Raw genomic sequence first — 22,941 nt, forward strand, 5'->3', positions numbered from 1 at the left:
TTACTTGAATGAGTTTTGTATATACACAATTAATGCAGACACCTCTCTTTGTCACTATTTCATAAATGCATTCAATCCAAGAATATGAATTGCAGTTCTGCTTACCCCTAAAACAGAAGTGATACTGAAAGGAAAGCAAACTTACAGTCTGTCAACTCTGACAGGGTAACAGTCTTTAGTAAGAATTTTGTATAAACTCAGACTCTGAAAAACAAGGAATTTTTACCTTAGATTTTTTTCTTGCCTCTAAGTATAAAAGTTTTGTGATTTCTTTTTTAATTATTGTTTACTGTTCAAAATCTTACTTTGCCTATGTCTGGACTTCCTTTGTCTCCAATATGAATGAGTTACAAGGAACTTCCAACAAGTAAGCTGGGAACTTAATATAAATCAGTTTAATTAATGTAAAACAGAGGCATCCACAAAGAAAAAAGTTCCTGAACAGAGCAGGTTCTGTAGTTACAGCTACAGTGAAGGGAAGCAATGGAAAAGGAAGTCAAATACAGAATAATTACAGAAATATGAAATAATCAGAAATAAGCATGTGTGGCTGATGTGTTTCTAAGAGGTACTGAATAAGTTTGGTTTCCTTGAAGAGTTTGAGAAAAATATTATTGAAATGTGGGAAAGAGTGCAGGCTAGATGGACTGACAAAATAAATAAAAGAAACAGCAAATGGATGTTCATTAGACTGGAGGCATGTTTAGTGTGGTCTGACATGGTAAGAGTAGATGTCTAAAAATAAAACAATGAAATTGTCAGCAATTCTGTATTGAGGAAAATGATGTTTGTTTTCAGCAAAAGTGACAAATATAACTATAAGGAGGGAAAAATAGTTTTTAACTGTGAAAGTGCATTGCATCATGGGTAGAAAAGATAACACACATAATTTGACAAAAAGTGACTAGTCACAGCACTCTAGGAATCAGCAGCATATCATGTTCTATTTCACACACAGCATATCATCAACAGCAGCTTATTCTGCAAAAACACTGACCATTTCCATAGCACTGAGTATTTATTCTTTTGATATTGCAGGGGCCCAATTTAGAGGGGCTATTTAATGGACCCACTTCATTTCCAAGCTGCTGCCAAGAAAAAAATGAGGGTGAAATGGGACCTCCTGACACAAAACAGAAATATGTTTAGTAACTCTCTGTAAAGCTTTAAAGTCACTGCCCCTTTCTGTGAATGTGACCTTTAAGGTTGAAAGTCAAGGGTTTTGCCCAAAGCCAAAATCATGGTGCGAATTTATAAAAATTACTTATACTGTAAAGCATCAAAATTATTTTTTTGTAAAGCAAAAGTGACGCATCAGCCTGTACACAGACCACAAACCAAGAATCAAAACCAGCTGAGATAGTTTTAAGTACCACGAGACAGAAAAACTAATGTTCCAGTTGCTGGACATGATGGAGTACATCCAGCGATAAGCCCAGTTGCTCTACTAACCAAACAGTCTGCTTTTTAACCCAAGCAAGGGTTGACTTTTCAGGATCTGTGCAGAGGTTTGCCTTGCTGCACTCAGACTGCAAGGAACCAACCTCACTATTATTCCTACAAATATTTTCACCGGAGCTGCCATAGTCCTCATGCTTTCCATCTTTAACTTCCCTGTACTCTGTCCCAGCTGTGTGATTAAGGTCCATGTCCTGAACTGAGTCTAAAATGTGTTCAAGATGTGGCTGTTCTTCAGTAGAGTTCAGATACTTAAGCATATCATCTTCATGCTTTCCAACCACATCAAGAAGATTCTTTATGGTACTTAGGGCAGAATCATGTCCATTTAAATGACACCAGGATAAGAGAGCACTGCAAAGTGAACAACAACAAAAATTATTAGATTCATCTAAGCAGATCTCCATTTGGTGGAGGTAGACAGCAATGTGACAAGGTATCTATGTATCATAAATATATTTAGGTATAATTCACGATTTATGAAAATTCAGGCAGTAGAACTAAATGTTAAATATGTAGATTCAGACAATTTTGTAAGAGCAACTGAAAGAGACTTTTAAAAAATTAGTATTTCTACACCCAGGTAGGCATTCCCTGTTCTCAAGATGCGGGAATTCTCAGGTTGCTCACTTCAGACAGTTTCAAAATATGTTGGTTCTTTTTGTTTGGTTTTTTTTTTGGTTGGTTGGTTTGGTTTTTTGAATAAAACAAACAAAAACCTGCATGTGTGTTCCCCTGTTACACATCTTCCACCTATACTTGACCCTAAGGAGTTTGTAACCTACTTCAGGATTCCTTTGAACTGGCCGCATGTAATCATCAGCTTGGCACCGTGTCTGTAACCTTGATTAAAGCCTGTCTGGAGTGCAAGTTCTTTCCCGGCCTCAATTCCATCCCTATAGCCTTCCTGTAACAAAAGCAGTGAAACAGGTTGCTCACAACATGACAAAGTTGACCTCCGACAAATACATAACAACAATAATAAAGAAGTTTAAACAAGTATCACAAATATTCAATCTCTTAAGATACAGCTTCTATATCTGAACATCCCCCACTGGCAAACCAAAACATGCTTGTTGCAGTATATTATGATTTACTGACCTGTAAGATGCAGTTTTTTACTTTCCCCAGAAAGTGAGAAAAGAGGGAAACTTCTTTTAGAAAGATCAAAAAAGAAGCATGTTTGCTTTTAATGATTACCAACTCCTTTGTGAGAAATGGACTTAGAAGTACCACATAGACTTCCTTTTTTTCTGTTTAAAAAGATATGCCAAGCTTCCCCTTTAGTAGAGGTATTCTTCTATCTGTAATCCATCTACACGGAATCCATTTATTTTCACAAAATTAACTGCCGAGCATTGCTCCTTTATTTGCTGGACCTCACTCCATTCAAGAGTTATAGCAGAAAAAGAGACCGTGATTGAGTGAGTCACATATAAATACACATAACACTGGGACTGCTTTCTTTAAATAAACAGCTAATGATTGAAATGCAAATTACTTTCTTTATATTATAACCACAATACAAGGTTATATAGAATAATTCTTAACATTTTTTCACACCAAAATTGCAGGCTACAAAAGCAAAAAGTTTTATTTGTTCATTGTGGCCTTGCTAGAAAAGTAGTCTGGAGCACAAAAATTTATTCTCCCCAATATACAACTCTAACTTCAACAACCCTTCATGATTTTGCAGCATCTACTCAAAAATATCGGTGGGATTTCTGTAAGAACACTAAACAGTTCCTTAAGAAAACCAATCTTTTCATGGAACTCGGATGAAGGAAACTACACCAAGTCTGCTGTAATACCATTCCTTGTCATCGACTGCCTATGGTTTCCATCCATGTTCTTCAGCCAAACGCTGCTCAACTGTGAGCAGAGGAGCCCTACTGACCCCACTCTGAATGACACAGTATCTATTGAATTAATCTATTTATGAACTTGTTTTGTTCCCTACAAAACTGCAGAGGCAAGGGCTGTGGAAAGCAGCTTTCATAAAATATATATTTCACTTGGAGAATAAATCAACCAAAGACCTACACAGACCACAACGTCCAGTTGTGGTTACACATGGAGTCACACATCTTGCATTCTGCTGATGAGTAACTATACTCAAAACCCCAAACATCTCACATTTCTTTATTCACACTGTTCAGCTCTGTTGCCCTTCATTTACTAGGGGTATAACTACAAGTACAAAGCAAGTAGCTTGCATCACAATTTAGCACTGCCTTTTATAAACACACATGGTTGTGCAGAAGGAGTCAGTGTCTTTTGGTAAAACAGTACTTTGCTCTTAGTTTTACATAAACTGTTTATGTAAATTTCTGCCATATTTTCCTGATATTCAGAAGAAAGTATGCCACAATAACTTTTAAGCAGCTGCTTTTACTTTTCCCTTAGAATCATTCAAATGTATACCAAGTTAAATGTCACTAAATCTAAAATTACTAAAAAGTATATTAAATAATTTTTATAGAAATACCTTCAACCTCTTTTTCATAGTGCTGTTCCATTCCTTCTGTAGTAGACACATTTCATCTGCATCTTCATCAAATATATCCTCATTGGACTGCCTGACTGCCACTTGTACCCAGGACATAACAGCAGTGCCCTATGACTCCTGTTTATATGGTAAAAAAAGGGAGAAACTCTCAGAAGTGCCTCTGGTGAATGTCAGATTAGAAGTATTGGCAAAAAACTGAATTCTGAAGAGAAGCCAGGTATGGAGCTGATTATTCAAGCTGTACATGGGAACTCGGTGCTGTGTGCCACTGGGGTGCACCTGTCAAGAAAAGGCAATCAGATCATTGTTTGTAAATTAAGTTCTGAGATATATTAGGGCAATTTATGATAGCTCCTTCCCATCTTATGGCACTGACACACACATACAGACGCCAACGCAGCATTTATGAATACTGCCAGTACAAGGGCAGCTGGCAGAAACAACTTTATGACTTGCTTCCAACAGCAGCTGACAAATAGTCCCATACAGCCTCCATGTGGTGCCCTAAAACGAGTTGTATGTATACACACAACTTTACATATTGTGTACAAAATTTACTACACGCAGGTTAACACTTGCAGAGTCAATAACTGGGAAGTACCTTCACCGTTGATTTACAGTTTTCTGATTATGCCAAATATTTAACGATCTTATAAAGGAGAAACAGTACTTTATGTTTTGAATAAAGAATTAGAAAGTGCTGATGCAGTGCGAAGCAGAAATTTTCGGGTTATTTAATATTTTTGTATGACGAAAACTTCCGAGAAGCGTTTCACAGCTAATTCATTTGCCTCGCTGCAAACTGTATGAACACACGGGCACTTCCTTGCGGAGACACGCGGCTCTCAGAGAAGCCAGGGCGCTGGGACCCAGCCGGCCGGGGTCCCGCCGCCTGCGGTGGGCAAGCGGGGCACCCCCAGCCCCGCAGCCGGCGCCAGGCCCCGCCGCCATTTCACGGCCGCGCACGTGCCCGGCTCCCCAGAAGCGGCCGCGCTGCGGGGAGCCTTCCTTCTCCCCCGCCCGGCCGCAGACGCTCGCCTTTCCGCGCTGCTTGCTTCCTTCTCCCCTCGCCCGGCCCCGCACACTGACCCTCACCGCAGCCGCCGGCACTCCACGCCGCGCTCCGCCATCTTCACTGAGGGCAAACGGATGCCGCTGCCGGCGCAGCTCATTGGGCAGCGACAGCCACTACGTCAGAGCTCCTCGGTGATGCTGAAGGCGCCATCTTGAGTGAGGGCGCAGCTCTTCTAGGGGCCGGGCCTGGCCCAGCCCAGCCCGGCACATCCCGGCCCGGCCCGGCCCTGCCCTGCTCTGGGGACGCCGGACGCCAATGGGCCGGGAGCTGCTGCCGCAGTCGGGTTCCGGTGCCGCAGTCGGGATCCGCTTACCCCGTCACCACCTCCCTCTTTCTCTGGAGGGAGCGGCATGTAGCTGCCTCGGCCTCCCACAGTGACCGCAGGACAACCCTAGGGTCAACGCGTCCCTCGGGGCATGAAGGTTTCATCATCTTTTCAATCATAAACGGTGGACTTAAAAAAAAAAACAAACATCTGTCTTGTTGACTTCAGAATCGTCAAGCACTTTATGTGAAGCATGCCCTTAAGCTATCCTCTGCAAGACCCAGGTATTACACAGATAAATCCTTTTTAATATGAAAGATGCCAGTGGGAGTCAAGTGTTTCCGTGCTGACTTTTGACTAGAGAAAGAAAGGAATATCCTGTTGACGTAAATGAAACATAAATACAACAGTGTTGGTGCATGCTGCATTTGGCTTATGAGCATAGGTTTAAAGCTGATTAATCTTCATGAACACACAACAGATCAAACTGGAATTGAAGCTGCCTGCTTCTCGGAATTGCCAGAAGCTGTTCTGTAAGCTCCGCCTGTGCTCGGTGCCCTGCGGGCCCTGGCAGCCCTAACATCCGAGATTCCCCACGGGACCACACTGCCCCAGCCACTGCCCGCTGGCTCATCTCCTGGCCCAGGGTGGCTGGGGACATTATAAATTATAATTGTCCCCAAGCAGGGCTTGGGACACTGCAGGGACAGCAGCAGGGCTCTGCATGTACCAGGAGACAAACGAGCGTGCAGCTGCTGCTCTCCCTTTCCTCCCTTCTGCTCTGCAGACAGCCTGTCCTCTTCCTTCTGGCCCATCTTGGATGCTCGCTCATGGTTGAATGCTGAGGAACGAGTAGTCAAGTAACCGAATCTGTCTAGAAATTTGTGTGTCAGGTGCCAAAATGACACTGATGCCTCTGGATGGCCACAACTGCATATCTGTTCCTCAGCAGTTACTACACATGTCAATGATTGCTGATTTCCTAGCCCACTTATGTCACTTTCAACTCCCATCTGGCAGATGCTAGCTCTGCCATTAAAAAAAAAAAAAAAAAAAGATAACAATACTGACTATTGCCTGCATGAACAAATGCACAGTCACGAAAATCCCTTCTGGCAACAAAAAACTTTAACTGGTCATAATGACACTTAGCAAAAATTCACCATGTGGAAACAATTCTTCATCTGGCAACAGCACTATTAATCTTGGGTTTAATAAGGGTTCTTTGCTTATTATCTTCTGTCTCATCAGCCTCTTGCTCTTCTGGAAAAGATACACAGGTCATGGCTCAAGGAAGCTGTGAGTTTCCCAGATTCATGCTATTAGCTTAAATGTCTTAAATTTAACCAAGTTGATCATCCCATACACATGGGAATGAGTTGTCTTGGTTTGACAAGACAGGAGTCTGTGAAAGAGGGCAAAAGCCTCCTGTGCAATGGAGAAGGTAAACCCCCTCCCTCCAAATTACCAGGATTTTTAAATTAAAAGGCTCTCAGGCAAAGATATGGGAATGGGAGTAACAATTCTTTACTAGGAGAAAACTAGATAACAATTTAAAAAGGCAAATGCAATTGGTACAAACAAAACTAGTGATAAAGTCCACAACCTGAGGATTCGGGGTGCCAGTAGCAGTCCGGTTGAAATGATAGCTGCTCCTCTTGCAGTGGTTGATGAACTGCAGCTGCAGTGGTGATCTTTAGAAGGGTATAGTTTTCTCTGAAGATCTGGTGGCAGTAGGGCCGGTCTTCCTCTGCGCCGGGGCCGCCTCCGAGCTCCGCTGCCGCCGCCTCACCGCGCTCCGGCCGCTTCTCTCGGGAGTCCTGCTGAAGGAGCTGCTTCTCTGGGAATCCCGCAAAGAGAGCGAGCTGCTTTGTCTCCCAAAAGGTACCACTTTATACAATAAAAGAGTGCTTGTCTTCCCCCTCTGGGTGGAGCATCTCACAATGGGATGGTGTTACGTTAGCAGCCCTGCATTGAGTCAGTCAATGGCCCACTAACAAACCATTACCTCTTCGGAGCAAACCATTGCTCTTGGAAAAGATAACAAACCTGCCCAACCTCCAACAGATGGCAAATAGAATACAAGCTTATCTTACAAACCAGGACATTGTTTAAGTCTTTATAACTGTGAGAAAAAAATTAAGAAATTTCCACCCCTTTATGTTATTAGTTGTGGGTGGATAATTAGGTGAATCATTGTATACATAGAGCAACATTGTTGGGATATGAAGTACAGTTGGAACTTGAAGACAATGTGATTCTATACTGATGGCTTGGACAGGAGTGCTGGGACTGAGGGTGAGGTGCAGTGCCTCGGGATGTGGATGTTTTCCACACTTACGTGTCTTCTAAATGGGACAATGTTTGTGTATTTTGGTGCCACTGTCAAGATACCAGAATATCAAAACCAGAGAGCAATATTTCACTGCCTAAAAGTCAGTTCTGATATTTTTGCACAATAAAGTTGCCTGAAATTGTAAAAAGTTAAGTAGTTGACTTGTGAGCCATTGTAAAGTCTGCCAATGCCATATCTAAGTTTAAAACCAGGCAAATTTTAGGCCTAGGGTATCTGATAATAACAAAGGTACTTCTGGAACATGGACATGCGTATCTCAGCAGTTACTTCCTGCTTTCCTGGTGTACTGGGGAGAGCTTCCAGAGGGGTCAGTACACAGTCAGAGCTTAGTACTAACTAGAGATTTCAGGAGATAATTACACAGGAATTCTGCCAGTTTCATCTTAGCAGTAAAGTTTGCCATTAAGCAATCAGCCACAAGTGATTTCCAAAAGTGAAATATAATAGCATATTGTCATAGAGTGTTCCTTTGCACTGTTTTTACTGCATATAATGCTTCAGATAAAGCATTGCTCCTATTCAGATCATTATTACACAACTTTGTCTCTCGAACAGAAATGGATGGGAGTATCCAGTGGATTTTGTCATAGTGCAGACACCTGAAGAATTCAAGCTTTTTTGAAGGGTGGTTGATTACCTTGACCAGGACTTGTAGATGGGCCACTCTGTGGTGCAAGTTCCTTTCGTTCTCACTACAGCCCTTTCTGTTGCTGTGTGCTGTTGTCCCTGACAGAATTAAGTAAAGCCTTGTGAAAGACCCAGAGCAGAGGACTATTTACACTGTAAATTGTTCTCCAGTCATGCAATGCTTATGGACTGACAGAGCCATGTTACATTGACTCCAACTTTGGGAATAATATCATTCTTTTTAGAAATCTAAGCTCTTAAATGGTATTTGGATAAATTTCAGCAACATTTAATTAATTTAAACATTTAAATGTTTACTTGTCTTCTATAGTAAACAAGACAAAAACATAATGAAAAAGAGCAAGCTATCAAAATGTGAGGAGAATACAAATGGTCAATATTTAATAAAGATGGTATATGCATTGTCACCAATGTTTTTGAAGAGCCTTAAAGTCTCTCCCAAAGTGTGTACATATTCTATGGTCAGGTCTGTAGTCTTTTCTGGGTATGTGGCTCTACTGCCTAGTCAAATTCTAGGCTGTTTTCCATGAATATCATGATAACAGGGCATTAGTAGGACTGCCTACAACAGCATCAAGAAAGACTCTCACATGCAGTCAACGTCTCTGTCCTGATCTTGGATCTGTGCATCTTTTCTTCATGCACAGGGTCGTGGGGTTGTGCATTGCTGGCTGAATTTCAATAATAATACAGTGACCTCCAGCACATAAATACTTTGCTACCACAGAGAAGGAAACAGTGAGCAAAGAGGTTAAGTGCAAGGTCATAGGCTTAATGAGGTTTTAAATATTGCAGCTCACAGCATAGGAGACTATAATGCCCTTAAACTGAACAAGAGGGTTAAAATAAACTTCTAGAATCAATGAGTATTACCAGGGCATGGTAATAAACATACACTTCTGTATTTTCCTGTAATAGCTCTCATACAGGTATTAATACAATTTACTAGCGAAGCCCTGTCACCCTCTTCTGATGAAGGTAACTAATATATATGAATTACTTATCTGCTTTTTGTGAAATCACTTCTCTCTTCTTTAATAGCATACAATAATATTGCAACAACAATGCTGGGTCAAAATGTCACATTTAATGTGAGAAGAAAATGGAAGGATATAGAAAAGAAGGTATCAAAGGTAGATGTCTAACATTCACTTCCAAGCACCACAGGAGTCTTAATAGCTCTTTTGCCATTACTTCTTACACAAGTATTTTCAAGGGAGAGGATACTTTTTCTGCTTCTTGCTTCACCTGTATAACCAAAGCAACAGAACTTTGATAGTTAAATATTACAACAGGACAGTTTTCTTATTTGCAGAATCATTACCATTTCAGATCCTCACAAAGCAACCTTTCATGTTGTTTCATGAACTGCCAGCAGCTGGGCTTAAACCAAATTGCAAGTGGAAGTGGCTAAGTAAAGGAGTATTTCCGTCCCCTCCGTCCCCCCCCCCCCCGTGCTTTCCCCAGGCTTTCCTTGAATGTCCTCAGGGCTTGCAGTCTGGAAAACTGTACTCTGCACTGCTGCATACTAAGCAGAGCAAAAGGTACACTTTATTAGTACCAAAACAATTATCTTCTGTCATTTTCCTTAGTTTGCTCCTCAAATAAGAAAAGTTTTTGTCCCTAAAAGTAACCCACATTTTAATTCTGGAGTTTTGATAATAACTCTAACACCATAAAAAAGATAGTATGGCTGAGATAAAAATGAACTGTATACCCATCCCAGCTCAAAATTAATGTTGACAGAACAGAGTGTATTATGGGACTACACTATTATTTTCAGAATATACAACAGAGAAACAAGGAAGGAATATTCCTAATTGTCTTCAATCTGTTGACAATGAGCTTTCCACAGTGCGAAATTCCACATGAACAGAAAAAGGTTATGTCAATAAGGGCAAGGAAATTAAATGAGTTCTACATTTTAGTTGTGTAACTGAATCATGTGTCTACTGAAATTGTAATATTAGAGATGAGTCTCACTGGATTTGTATCATCAATAAATCAGGACTCCAAAGCTTTCTGACTCATATATCCTTAAATAAGAGGGGTTTTTTTATGCAGAGCTGCTTTTTTTTGTTTGTATAATACTTGATCATAATATGCAAAAGTTTACTGTAAATGAAATTGGCCCAAGGAGAATGCTGTATTCCACTTATGGATTTCCCCAGTGAATTACATATCTATTCAAATTATGCAGAATTTTTGTCACACTTCATTTCTTCCACAGGAGAGAATTGCCAGCTCTTTTCTTTTGGCAAGGAGACAAATTGCTCTCTCTGTGTTATCCTTTGTATAAACTCAGGCAAATGCTGACAAACTGCAGGAATAGCAGCTGTACAATGCTGATCCAATTGTCTGAAGTGAGTAGAACTGCTAGAAGTCATAAAACTTGTGGAGTGCAGTGATTTTATTGGCACCTGATACCAGGAGAAAACAATTGTTTCAGTGGCAATGCACAGTTTTCAGAAAGGTTGAGGTTATGACAAGGGTGGTTAAATGGTGGCTTTTGAGTTACATGTGGATTGTGAGCAACTCCAGTACAGCATGTATGCCCTATCTGCAGCATATAATTGGTTGGCTGGCTGTGCTTGAACAAAGGCTGCTGGGCAACTCATATCTCAGCTGAGGAAGAAAGTGAGCTGGCATTGCTGGGCCTCTTGGGACTCTTCTACAGGGAGCTACAGTCTCCTGCAGAGCCATTGTCACCTGTAAATGGCTACCTAAGGTCCCTCTGCTAGCTGAGACAAAAATAATTGTCCAGGATAGTATAATGCTGGACATGGAAAAATGTTTATGCCCCTTTTGTCCATTTTTATCTTAAAACTGCTGCCACAGCCAAATGACGTGTTTGACATTACTGCACCATCCCTGGCAGGTCAATTGGGCAGCAACTTTCCCTTCTCTTAGCTTATTTTCTTCTCCCATTCTTAGTCCTATCCTCTTAACCAGTGCTGGAAGAGCAAGTATGCTTCTGGCTCTGAGTTATGCTCAACTACCTGAAAATGATAGCATTCAGATAGTAGCTAAATAGGGATTTATTCTCCTGCTTTCCCTTGAATGGGGTTTTATCACTTCCATGGGTTATTTTCTCAGACCTGTGAGTACAGGTATGCTCCTCTTTTACAATTACCATTGGTGTCAGTGGAAGGTGCTGTCTTGAAGAGCAAGTGCAGGTGCCATGCAGCCAAATGGACAGGGACTTTGTCATTCAAACGATGAAATGTTCCATGGACATGTCTTGAGCATTACTCACTAATCTGTAAGAGACCGAGCAAGGTTTCTCACATCTATTCCAAGTTTATTTCACAAACTTAACTATGTAAATTTACATGCAGTTACCTGCCCAAACTTTGCCACATTATCTTGCTCAGGAACAAAAAAGTGCAGTTAATTTGACCCAACAATCAACTGCCATGTAAACAAGTAACATTAGGTACTTTTTTAATTGAATTGTTGTAGTCAGTATCTATCACCCTGACTTAAACCGAGAAAAACTATTGAGGCTAGTGAGATAGTTACTCATTTCTGTGGGTTTGCACTCAGGGCAACACAGTTCTCAGTGTGCAGAATCACAGAGAACTTTCTGGTCAAATATTTTGCAGAGGAAGTCTTGCTAGTTCTTTAAGAAAATTGAAATGTCAGTGCTCATGTTGCAAGCTTGGCCCCAACTTCAGAGTAAACATGTGATACATTCAAAGCCTGAAGCTGCCTTTTTTTGCTCATCCAAAAGCAATGAGTGGTTCAGTGAGGCACACCATGCATTGTATTTTAAATAACAGTAAAGAGCTTCAAAGTTCTTCAAAGAACTAGAAAAAAAAAATTATGAACTATACTATGGATTGTATTTTACTACTGACTCAATGCATCAGCTGACTAATTGCAACTAAACAATTTTACAAGTAATGCAGCAATTTACATAAGCAAAACCAGAATGAATTCAGCAGCATGTGAAGGCAAGGAATCAAATTCCATGGTAGCATGTCAGGAACTCCAAGTTATAGGAGATGAAATATAAGGGAAACTGATTTGAGGCAATCTGTTCTCCGAGATGACAAAAGCTCTCTATAAAAATGGGTTACTTCCACCCAGATTCCAGTCATTTCTCTTTCTAACTCACATACAGGCATCAATTTCTAAAAGAAGCTTTGTTCAGATACATCAACTGAGGTGAAAAATATATCTAAAAATGGGAACTGTACTATAATTTTAATTATGTTGCATTTACAAACTGATCATATGTTAATATGTATTACCTGTGTGTGAAATATTAATATCAATGTCTGTTCTTGTTATTTATAAACCTGATATAAACTTAAATTAACTGTCAGTTCTGTTCCCAGGACTCTAAAGTTTTACAGTTAGAATATTTTTCTGAATAAAGTAACTAATTAAAACTTTTTTTGGTGTGTGTATTGTTGCATTCCATTGAGGACCACCCTTTATCACAATGTTTGGCAAAGTAATTTATAGTTTATTAAAGAGATTGCTATTTAATTATATGGCCAAGGAAAATCTTCAGGTCCTCTGAGAATCATTTTAGCACAGGTGGAATAGGTCCCTTTTTTTCCTAGCAAGAAAGAGTATATAGTGCTGAGGGTTACATTGTCTCCTCATGCAATATTAGCTTCTTAAGAATGTTCTCAGACCATACTAAGACATAGGATGGTGCAGTCTGTGATTACTTGAGACCATAAAACCTTGTCTTGTTTGTGATTGCCACTGCCATATTCTGTGCAATGATTCCAGTTTCCTTTCAGAAGCTAAAACAGAGACAAAGCTTGCTTCCTGATTGACTGATGGGGCAATGAAAATTATTCGTAGCCCTTACAAACACCATTGATTTTTAAAAAAAATCTCAAATATTGACACTTTATCACTGTATTTGAAACAAGCATTTGTCTGTTTGTTGTATTAAATGTAGGTAGGCATGTACACACTGATACTTATGAGTATTGTCTGCAGACTCTGAGGAGCTCACTAGTGTGTTTCAAATTCACATCAACAAGGGCACCAGGCAGTACTATAAGGATTTTGTAAAAATCCATCCTTTAGAATCTTGTAAGTAATCTCTTGATATCCTACACACTTGCCTTCATAAAGCTTTCAACACTGAGTTGAGTGGGCTGCATGTGTGTGAAGCTGCCCTGATTGAAATGCCAATATTCTCTCTTTCTCTGGGCTCTGAAATTTACTATTGCAATAAAACAGAAGCATTCCCTTACATACTAAACTGAGGTGGCTATGAAGAACAACTACTGAAGCCCCTCATTTTTTTCATGGTTTTGGTCTAATTGACATCAGCATTCAATCCTTTCTACTGGCCTATTCATTGTCTCCCTCTCCTGGAGATTCAGTCTGGATTCAGTGTACAACAAATTCATTACTGAACTGCAGCGACTTCTTTTGCTGAAAGGAAGGGGAAAGAAAAAAATCTCCCCGTAAATACAAGAAAAGCATATTTTCTATTTTTTTTTTAGCTCTTAGGTATTTCCCATAATACCTATAGCAAGCAACCAACACCACCTCCCACATGTCCCAGTCCAAGAATCTATGTTAAGAGGATATTTATCTATCTCTCTGACTCCAAAGAACTAGTTCCAGATACAGTTACCTAATACAAATATTTCTTAATAATTCATGGAATGATTAATGGGCAAAACATATTGCAGACTATGTATTTTTGGCATATTATTTAGTCAGCAGCAATAAAAATGCTCTTTTTATAAAGAACATGAATAATTTATTTTAGCAGTAAAGGATGAGAATTCTTGTAATGCATCATTTGCAAGAATGATGCAATGAGTTCTAACCAGAGACTGGTAAACAATGGAAGTGATGAAGGGCCACTAGTACCCATTGGTCCTTCTATGAGAATGGGGACCAAAGAGTGTTTGAAATTAGTACAGAAGAATTGGTGTGGCATAAAATAAAGAGTGAAAGAGGGCAGACTGGGAAAAATCTTGCTTCACTTGGGGAAATAAAAGCAAATATTGCCTGTAGAGAATACAGTGAATTATACGGGAGGGTACAGAACTTGGAATGTAGCCACCAGATAAATGCAATTTTGATGGCAAAAGTGTTAGGAGAAGGATGTGGTAACATTTTCCTGTGGTACAGGTGGTATTTTTTAATACTGAATACACAACTGAATGCTCTTGTTAGCATAGTGCAGACTGTGTGGGAAAATGGATCCCCAAAACCTGACATTTTTGTATCTCTCTCCTGTTCACACGGCACATCATCTTCTTTAGCAATCCTTGATATTTATAAGATAGTAATTGTGGGGACCACGTAGCCTTAGAGCTCAGCTGAGGTAGAGATGGTATTGTCAAATAAGACAATTATGAACTCCGTCATAAAGACTAAGAAACCAGTAATTTATTCCACACTTACAGCTTACCACATTTTCACAGCAGATGCCATATATATGATGTGGCTTTGACAGGTGCTATAGAGCATGGGGGGATTTCTGCTGATAGCAGAACCATTTGTAAGATGAAACATTCATTGTGACTTCTGTAGCTGAGAACTTAGAAAAGGCCTAATCCCTCACATTCCCACGAGCTAAGAGGAAAGCAAATAACCACTCAATAACCTCTGTGGGCTTGGATCTCATGTTGCCATATGGCTAGAACATAGTATATTCAAAGTATCTGAACCCAATCAAAAAAGTGAGTGAGATCATAGATGTTCTGTTTCTATTCCATTCAATGGACATTTCCTAAGTATTTGGGGGGGGGGGGGGGTGAAGAAAAATAGAGGTACTATGTGAAAATATCTACAGAATCTAAAGCCATGCAAAAGAACACTGCTACTAAATTATGTAATAGCATGTATCACTCGTTCATTAAATATCAATAAATAATATAATTTTTCTGTAATTTGGAAATCTCCTGAAATTAAATCTATTCCACTGTGGGTTTTGGTTTTTTGGGTTGTTTTTTTTTCGTTGTTATCAGGAATGGAAACCAGAAAGATTCTTTAAAGTGAGAATAAACCCTTTATTTGACAGATTAACTGCTGGTTGCTAAACCTTATTTCTGAGAGAAGACTACATATGAGGTTCTCCCTTCACTTAGCTGTTAGGAGACTTGCAAAAAGTCCAGTCATCCCTTTGCTACCTCTCCTGCCCTATTCTTTAAGGTGTAGTACTGAGACATGGGCCTTGGATGTAACTTTGCTGACATCAATTGAACAATTGACTAAGTATGCAGGATTTCAACCCCTGTGCCCCAGCCAAATGCTGGACATGGGGTAGTCCTCAGTGTTAAGGTGGGGGCTGTTCAGTGGCATTTTATATCTGCAACAAAAATAACCTTCTGTCCAATTTTTATGGGCAATTGATGTTGGACAATTGGCCAATTTGCTGGATCAGAAGTAGCGGCCTTACCTTAAGTATGTTACTGTCTTCTTGCTGTATGCATTTTCCTGCTCTGTAACAGAAAGCAAGGAACTTTTCAGATTCTGAAACTAAAATAATGAGAATATGTTTAGGCTTATGAAACATATTTCCCAGTATAGTGTCATAAATAAAAACCACAACAAATGTACTTTAGAGTAAATGAATGAATGAAATTTAAGACTGATACTGCAAAATAAATTTGGACTGGTTTTTTTTTTTTGGTGAGGAAATTCATTAGACTGTAAAAATTAATCACACTCTGCATAGTACCCCACTGGTACACATGACTCACCACAAAATAATTCTGTTGTTTTGAGACTTTGCATGTATACTGGATTGAGTCAATGTTTAATGAGATTTTTGGTTTGCATCTCATTTATGTTTATGCCTACCAGATGGTCTTCATTTGTCATAGTATTTCTTAGGAATTTCTTTTTCTATCTCTGATTTGAGTGTCAGTATGATGAAGATGTGAAAGAGGAAACTGAGCAATATTAAACATCACAGACAATTGTTTGCTAAGCGTAAAGAAAGCACATTATGATTGCAAATAATAGTGTAAGAGAAAAGCCTGAACTGATCTCTATTTTAGTTTTAGAGATAAGATTCTCAAGCAAAATGTGTATCTTAGTGTGTTCCTAGTGTTAAATGTACCGATTTAAAGTTAGGAAACAAGCTAAAGTAGATCCTTGTCTTTAAATTCTCATTGCCTGAGACATTTACACAGAGAAGCCCAAAGTGCCTAACTTTGGATAATAAGCCTAATACAGGAGCTGTATAAGAAGCAATATCTACCTAAATCTTTCAGTCTCAGAAGAGTAGACTGATTTGAGTTAGATCCACTGAGCCAAGGTTCAGCCCTCACTGTTGAGGTGAGAACTGGTTGAAGAAAGGTGGTTTCTTGTATGAAAAACAAATTTTACCCCTTCATTTAAAGGAGGGGACACCAACATTATAGTATTATTTCCCTTGCCAATATTGATCTTTCCACCCCACTCCCTCACCTTTCCATTCCAATCCTTTCCTGGAATAGGAAAGACAGACAAAAATTTTGGAATCCATGAGAAATCTTTCATAATTCCAGATAATGGAGTAGTTTTTTTCAATCTTTAATGGCTGAAGCTTTATGAATAGAAGCTGGGTCATATGTCCTCAAAAAGATTTTTCCCACAGAGGACACTGGAAGAGCTTTTGACAAACTTCCAGCAAAAGGACACCTTTCTAGAAATTATAATCCTTCCATGTACAGATGTAGAAACTGACATGAAAAACTTCTGAGTGTTAATCTTGCAAAATTCAGCTAATAATCAGAGATATGCTCTTCATGTAAAGTCAACCAAAATGTAATTAACACAGCTACATAAATATATATAGTGAGAATAAAAGCAAATAATAGCCTTAGTAAACCTGGAAGATTAGTTCCAAAAGTCTTTTCTGTCTTAAAGCTAACTGAATTATTTTTCTTCAACTGTGAATCAGTAAGTCTCAAGAAAAGATACTGCAGGAAAGCTTAAGTAAATTGAGAATGAGGCCATAGACCATTGTCTCAAAGGACACAATGCAAACAGGAATTAGTTATATCTATATATATAGCAATTTGTTAAAATTTAACAGTGAATAAAAGTCAGCTGTGGTACCGATTATTTCGTGTAGACTAGAAGAGAAAAATTGTTTTCTGGTAAACAAAATTAAATCCAGAGTAACCAGAGAAGATGGTAAATGAAGTTGGTGGTGAAAGATACCTAATAATTCAATCTCTCTTTTAGTAATGGCAATATTAACAGCTATCATGGTTAGAAGTCTCTCACTATAATAAATAGAATTTTTACTCTAGTCTCCACTTCTTTCACAGAGTAGATTAAAATAAACTTCCTATTTTCTCTCCCAGGATATGGTTTTTACCATTGGGAAGTATTGAGGGGTACTTAAGAAGAATCAGAAATTGTTCTGTGAAAGAAAGAAGAGGAGGACAAAGCAAAGACTAGAAGATTTGGAAACCCTGAAAACAGACACCAGATAATTGCCATGCACAACAAAAAGGTCAGAAGTGTTGGGCAGCAGCTCAGATGCCTAATTAAGGCTGTTGTGTCTGTACTGTACATTATAAAGAACGTATATTATAAAGAGCATACATTATAAAGAGAGAACATTATTAATTATTATGACTGGTGTTAAGTTGATCTTTTGGATGTAATGTATTATCCAAGTAGTTTCCTCAGTAATGTGACACATTTAAGGAGATCACAGGGAAAAAACATGACTAATGAACATTCTGTCCCCCAGCAGATAAAAATTTTACCATGCCTTTTCTATTTCTTTATTCTGTATTGACACCTTGCCTCCGTCCTTGTGTGGTCAAGTTCTCCTGAACAAATTTTCATTTTGTAGAGTCACTACCAAAGCTGTAATCACAGCTTGGTTGAACACCATGCCTCACCAGCCCAAGGCAACTTAAATTCATTGTTTTCGTGGGACCAAGTGGCAAACATAAATTAAAGCATCCCTGACCCTGTGGCAAACTCTCCTTTTTTCCTGACCTCTTTCAGTTTGAAGATAAAAACTGTCCCAGTTTTCTTCAGGCAGTAACTTTTCAGTAGCCATTAGTGAAAAGCACTATATTTAACATTCTGTGCTTCCTTATATGGAGCAATGTAGACTTTTCAGGAATTGCACAACCCTTTTGTAAAGTTCTTTCTCACTAAACTACAGAAATGCTATTAAATATATCCTTGGAGAGATTTAGGAAAGCAGTTGTTTGCTTCACTTCAAATTAAAAGAAATTAAAGCATGCAAATTCAGCACTGTTATTAGCTCAATAACAGAAGTGGTATATACTACATCATAAATATTTTTTCTTGTGTTGGAGTGGACAATGATTTTTTTTTCTCCTGAAAATACCTTTCACTGTCTTGCACAGCTCTCCTCTGGCCTGTAGGTGTCATAGTCAGAATATGGATGAAATAGATAAATATTAGTCTACTTGAAATAACTTTCTGAAAAGCAATGTTCTTGTTAGGTAAGTACTGTTATTTATTGAAGTTTTGGAAGTAGTGAAATTACTCTAGTACATAAACAAGCATACAATATAATGGATTTCACTGCACATTCTCTACCTATGAAGTTTCTCATGTTCCCATGAAGTTTCTCATGTTTCTCAGGTAAAAACCAATTTTCCTCAGAATTCTTAACCTGATGCCTCCAGCTCTGAACTTGTCTGTTTTGATCCCACTCTTTGTCCATTTTTCCTTCCACCCTTTCTTCTTAATATCTAACTCAGATAAGACCCAGAGAAGTGACTGAAAATATAAAAGAGCAGCATGTTTCTATTCTAGGCATAGAGTGTTGGACTGTAGGTGTAATAAAGCCACAGGATGAAGCACCAGTGAGTGCTAGGGAAAGTTGCCTGACCAGTTTGCTGGTCAGGACCAATCGTCTGATGGAGTGATGGCAACAGTCAACAACAGAAGACCAACAGATGTCAGCTATCAAGATTTCTGTTAGGCCTTTAACATGGTGCCACAAGAGATCCTTATCTCCTAAGTGGAGAGACATGGATTTGATGGATGGCCTTTTCAATGGATAAGGAATTGGTTGGGTGGATGTATCCAGAGAGTTGTGGGCAATGGCTCTATGTTCAGGAAGAGGTCAGCGATGAGTGGTCTCTCAGGGTTTTGTCTTGGGATAGTGCTCTTTAATATTTTTATCAATGAAATAATGAAATCAAGTGTGCCCTCAACAAATTTAAGATACATGAAGCTGAGCAGTGCAGTTGTCACAATAGAAGCCATCTGTGGGACATGGACAAACTTGAGAAGTTGGCTCATAAGAATCTCATTAAGTTCAAGAAGTCCAGGTGCAAAGTGCTGCACCTGGCTCAGGGCAATCCCAGACATGAGTCCAGACTAGGAGAAGAACTTGGTGAGAGCAACTCTGCTGAGAAGGACATGGAGGTTCTGGTGGTAATCGGTAATTGGTAACTGAAAAGCTGGCCACAAGCCAAGAGAGTTCACTTGCAGCCCAGAAGGCAGATGGTACCCTGGGCGTTCTCAAAAGAGGTGTGGCCAGCAAATTGAGGGAGGTAATTGTCCCCCTCTTCTCTGCTCTCATAGGACCCCACCTGTAGTGCCACATCCAGGTCTGGGGTCCTCTGCATGAGAAAGATGTTACATCTGTTACAGCAAGTGCAGAAGAGGCCACAAAGATGCTCAGAGGAGTGGAGAACCTCTTCTACAAGGGCAGGCTGATTGAGTTGGAGTTGTTCATCCTGGAGGAGGTCCCATGAAGGCCTCTCTGAAGCCTTTCAGTTGCCTTAAGAGGTGTTTATTAAAGGAAGGAGGCAACTTTTTTAAAGGCAGATAGTGACAGGATAAGGGGCAATGGTTTTAAGCTAAAAGAGGACAGGTTTAAATTAGTTCTTAGAAAGAAATTCTTTTCTCTGAGGGTAGTGATACACTGGCACAGATTGCCCAGAGAAACTGGATGTGCCATCCCTGGAAGTGTTCAAGGCCAGGTTGGATTGATTTAGTGAATGATATCCTTGCCTATGGTGGGGAAGGTGGAAACTCAATGGTCTTTAAGGTCACTTCCCCCTACCCTCCCCAAGCTGTTCCATGATTACTTAAAACATCTAAGGAACCTAAGTTATATCAAATTCTCATAGTACAACCAATTTTCAAGCGCAGTTGCCTACTAAGCAGTTAAAGACAGCAAAAAACAAATTTAACTGGCCTAGGTTCAAGCTCTTCACTGGACACCTAAATTGAATACCTTGTCACACTGTGTAATTGATGCAAAATTCAAGCATCATCAGGAAAATACTTCTGTACCCAAGAAGTCAAGTTCTCTCCAGCTTCAGGGAAAGCTAGCAGTGAACCTCTAACATGACACCAGACATCAGGTGAAGTAATGCTAAGCCAGTGTCACATCAACAATAAGTCTAGTGGGATCTGATAACACATTAAGAGGCTGCTTATATAAATGTTATTTATCTACAATTGTTATGTGAACAACTTCAGAAATGGAGAACAACAGCTATTCTGGTTGGTCAGTGCTCAGCTCCAGCAATTTGGAGAAAAGACATAATTTCCTCCAGTGTAAGGTTCTGTGGGATTTCTAGTTCATCAAGGACAGAGATGTTGGAGCCTTGGATATTTGTAAAACACATAAAACTTAATGCTTAGGAACCATTATGGTAATGGTATTTTAAAGTTTTCTCTTTAATAACTACCTAAAAAATCGGGCTAGAAAAAGAAAGCTCTGTATCCTGCACACAAATGTGCAGTGCAAGAGGAATTATAATTTAAAGAAGATTTAGTAATGTGATGAATTAGAATTGGTAACTGGCTATTTTGAGCTTTCTTTTCTCCTCAAAGGCAAGGAGAAATGGTAAAAAATTCTTTGATGTCATTTGGAAAATACCAGACATATGTTGTAGGACCCAAGCTTGGTAAGAACCATGAAACCCTCTTTACTAGATAACACAGTCTAAGATTTTCATGCTAATTACTGTAAACATTTTCATTTATAGAAAGATCTAATTTAAGGATTTCCAATTATTACAGCATAAAACCAGACCTTTGTATTCAGATTAAGAAATGCCCATCAAACATACAATGAGAACCCTAGACATTTCTGTGACATGTGGATCTATATATCAACTTATTATTGCATTAATTTATTTGTGTATTTTGAGATAATCATAGAGTCTTGTGCAGGAATGATGAATGCATTTATCTCAATGTTCTTAATTACTCCAACTATCTGAAAAAAAGTATTTAGCATTTCCATACCTATAAAGAGCTAAAGGCCACATTTGGAAAGACTAATGAATGTTTTCAGAAGATTTTCAAATCCAGTTCCAGTAGTTGGATGTTTCCACCCTGATTCAAATAATTAAAAACCTTCTGAGAGTAGACTAACTGAAGCTAGCAGCTCATGCTCTATAACAATTTTATTGCTGATTATATTGCACAGTGACGCACTTCACCCAGCACTTTACTCCTGACTGTTACCCATTAATCAGCTGTAACACAAAGAGCACCATGTGCTGGGAGATTATGAGAGTTTTGCCTGTTTTCTAAGACACATCCATCCCAGACACTAGATATGTCTGCCAGACACTATATGCTATTAAGAGGAGACTGGAAGAGGGGGTTGCCTGATTTTTAAGATTTTCTAAAGCCTACTGAGTTTACATTCTTGTAGAAAACTTTCTCACACAACTAAACAACCTATTGTTTTGCATTCCTTCATGGAGGCAGAGAGGTTTGATGTACTGGTGGTTTGTCCAGTGTTGTTGGAGAGGTGGTATGTTCACCCTCCAATCCACTGTCACCTTTGGAAAAGTATAAATGTTGGAGTCAGAAATAAAACTTCCTTTTTTATACCTTTGCAATAGCAGTGGCTTGCGTTGTGCTTTCACGTGTCGTATAGTGACAAGTAACTTAACTTGGTACTAAAGAGAGATGCACCAAAGACTTTCTGTCAGAGACAAGGTTTCCCACTCCCCAGGATAGTCAATTAAAGCAATAGCATCAACACTTAGAAAAATTCATAACTTTTTCTTCTTGTAATGAAAGACAAGGAAAACAAAAAACAAAACAATAAACAAGCCCAAACCCTATATGAGGCCCAGGTTAGAAGACTTCCATCATCTTAATTTAAAAAAAAAAATGTAACTGAGTAACAAGTTCAACAGCCTTACTCAGTAACTTTACATGTACAGGCAAAAATATTAATGCATGCAAATGACATTGGTGACAGGAATATTCTCTTGAGCATAACTGCATTTTTTTTTTTTTTGATGTTTCCTTTTACAAATAAGACGTACCCCCTCAGTAATCTCAATTATACTCTAATGCCTGTGGTTCTGAAGCACATGTCACTTGGGAGGCTTGCATAGCTCCAACGCTTTTTACCCTGATAAGTAATTAGAATCTAATTTATGAATGCTTCATATCAGGAAAGGAATCTGAATTTGTTCAAAAGAGACCTTGTCAGGAAGTTTTCCTTAAGTAAAACTTTACAAAGTGTCTTTGCAACCAGTATTTCTTAATTTTGTGAAGAGGAAAAAAAACCTATGTAGCTCTTTCAAGAACCAGGTAAGTTTAGAATTATTCCTGTTATTCTTGTTGTTTGTGGGTTGGGTTTTTTTTTTGCTAGTTTTTAGGTTTTGCTTATTTTAATGTTCCTTTGAGGAAGAATTATTAGGTGCAGCACATCTCAA

General features: G+C 39.0%; 1 protein-coding gene across 4 annotated transcripts; it reads right to left on the reverse strand.

Moving 5' to 3' along the window:
• Positions 1 to 373: 373 nt before the first annotated feature.
• Positions 374 to 5,104, reverse strand: YAE1 (YAE1 maturation factor of ABCE1). Of its 4 annotated transcripts, none has more exons than XM_021546802.4 (4): positions 5,063 to 5,104; positions 3,947 to 4,084; positions 2,244 to 2,365; positions 374 to 1,812 (listed from the first exon to the last, which is right to left on the reverse strand). In XM_021546802.4, the coding sequence occupies exons 2-4, from the start codon at positions 4,061 to 4,063 to the stop codon at positions 1,389 to 1,391; spliced, it is 663 nt and encodes a 220-aa protein (XP_021402477.3). In that variant the 5' UTR covers positions 4,064 to 4,084; positions 5,063 to 5,104; the 3' UTR covers positions 374 to 1,388. The 4 variants fall into 4 exon arrangements, with proteins under 4 accessions (XP_021402477.3, XP_021402461.3, XP_021402472.3 ...); XM_021546786.4 differs by having other exon boundaries at positions 3,947 to 4,246; XM_021546797.4 differs by having other exon boundaries at positions 5,057 to 5,104.
• Positions 5,105 to 22,941: the final 17,837 nt, after the last annotated feature.

Source organism: Lonchura striata, chromosome 2 (genome assembly GCF_050655825.1).
Source record: "Lonchura striata isolate lonStrDom1 chromosome 2, ASM5065582v1, whole genome shotgun sequence".
NCBI classification, from domain to species: Eukaryota; Metazoa; Chordata; class Aves; order Passeriformes; family Estrildidae; genus Lonchura; species Lonchura striata.

What these genes read in the sequence shown, in the direction of transcription:
- YAE1 (XM_021546802.4), bottom strand. Translation starts at nt 4,063, where the DNA reads ATGTCCTGGGTACAAGTGGCAGTCAGGCAGTCCAATGAGGATATATTT. An exon ending in CTATGAAAAAGAGGTTGAAG is followed by an intron (nt 2,366 to 3,946) that starts GTATTTCTATAA and finishes CTTTTGTTACAG; the next exon opens with GAAGGCTATAGGGATGGAAT. An exon ending in CAGTTCAAAGGAATCCTGAA is followed by an intron (nt 1,813 to 2,243) that starts GTAGGTTACAAA and finishes TTCACTTTGCAG; the next exon opens with TGCTCTCTTATCCTGGTGTC.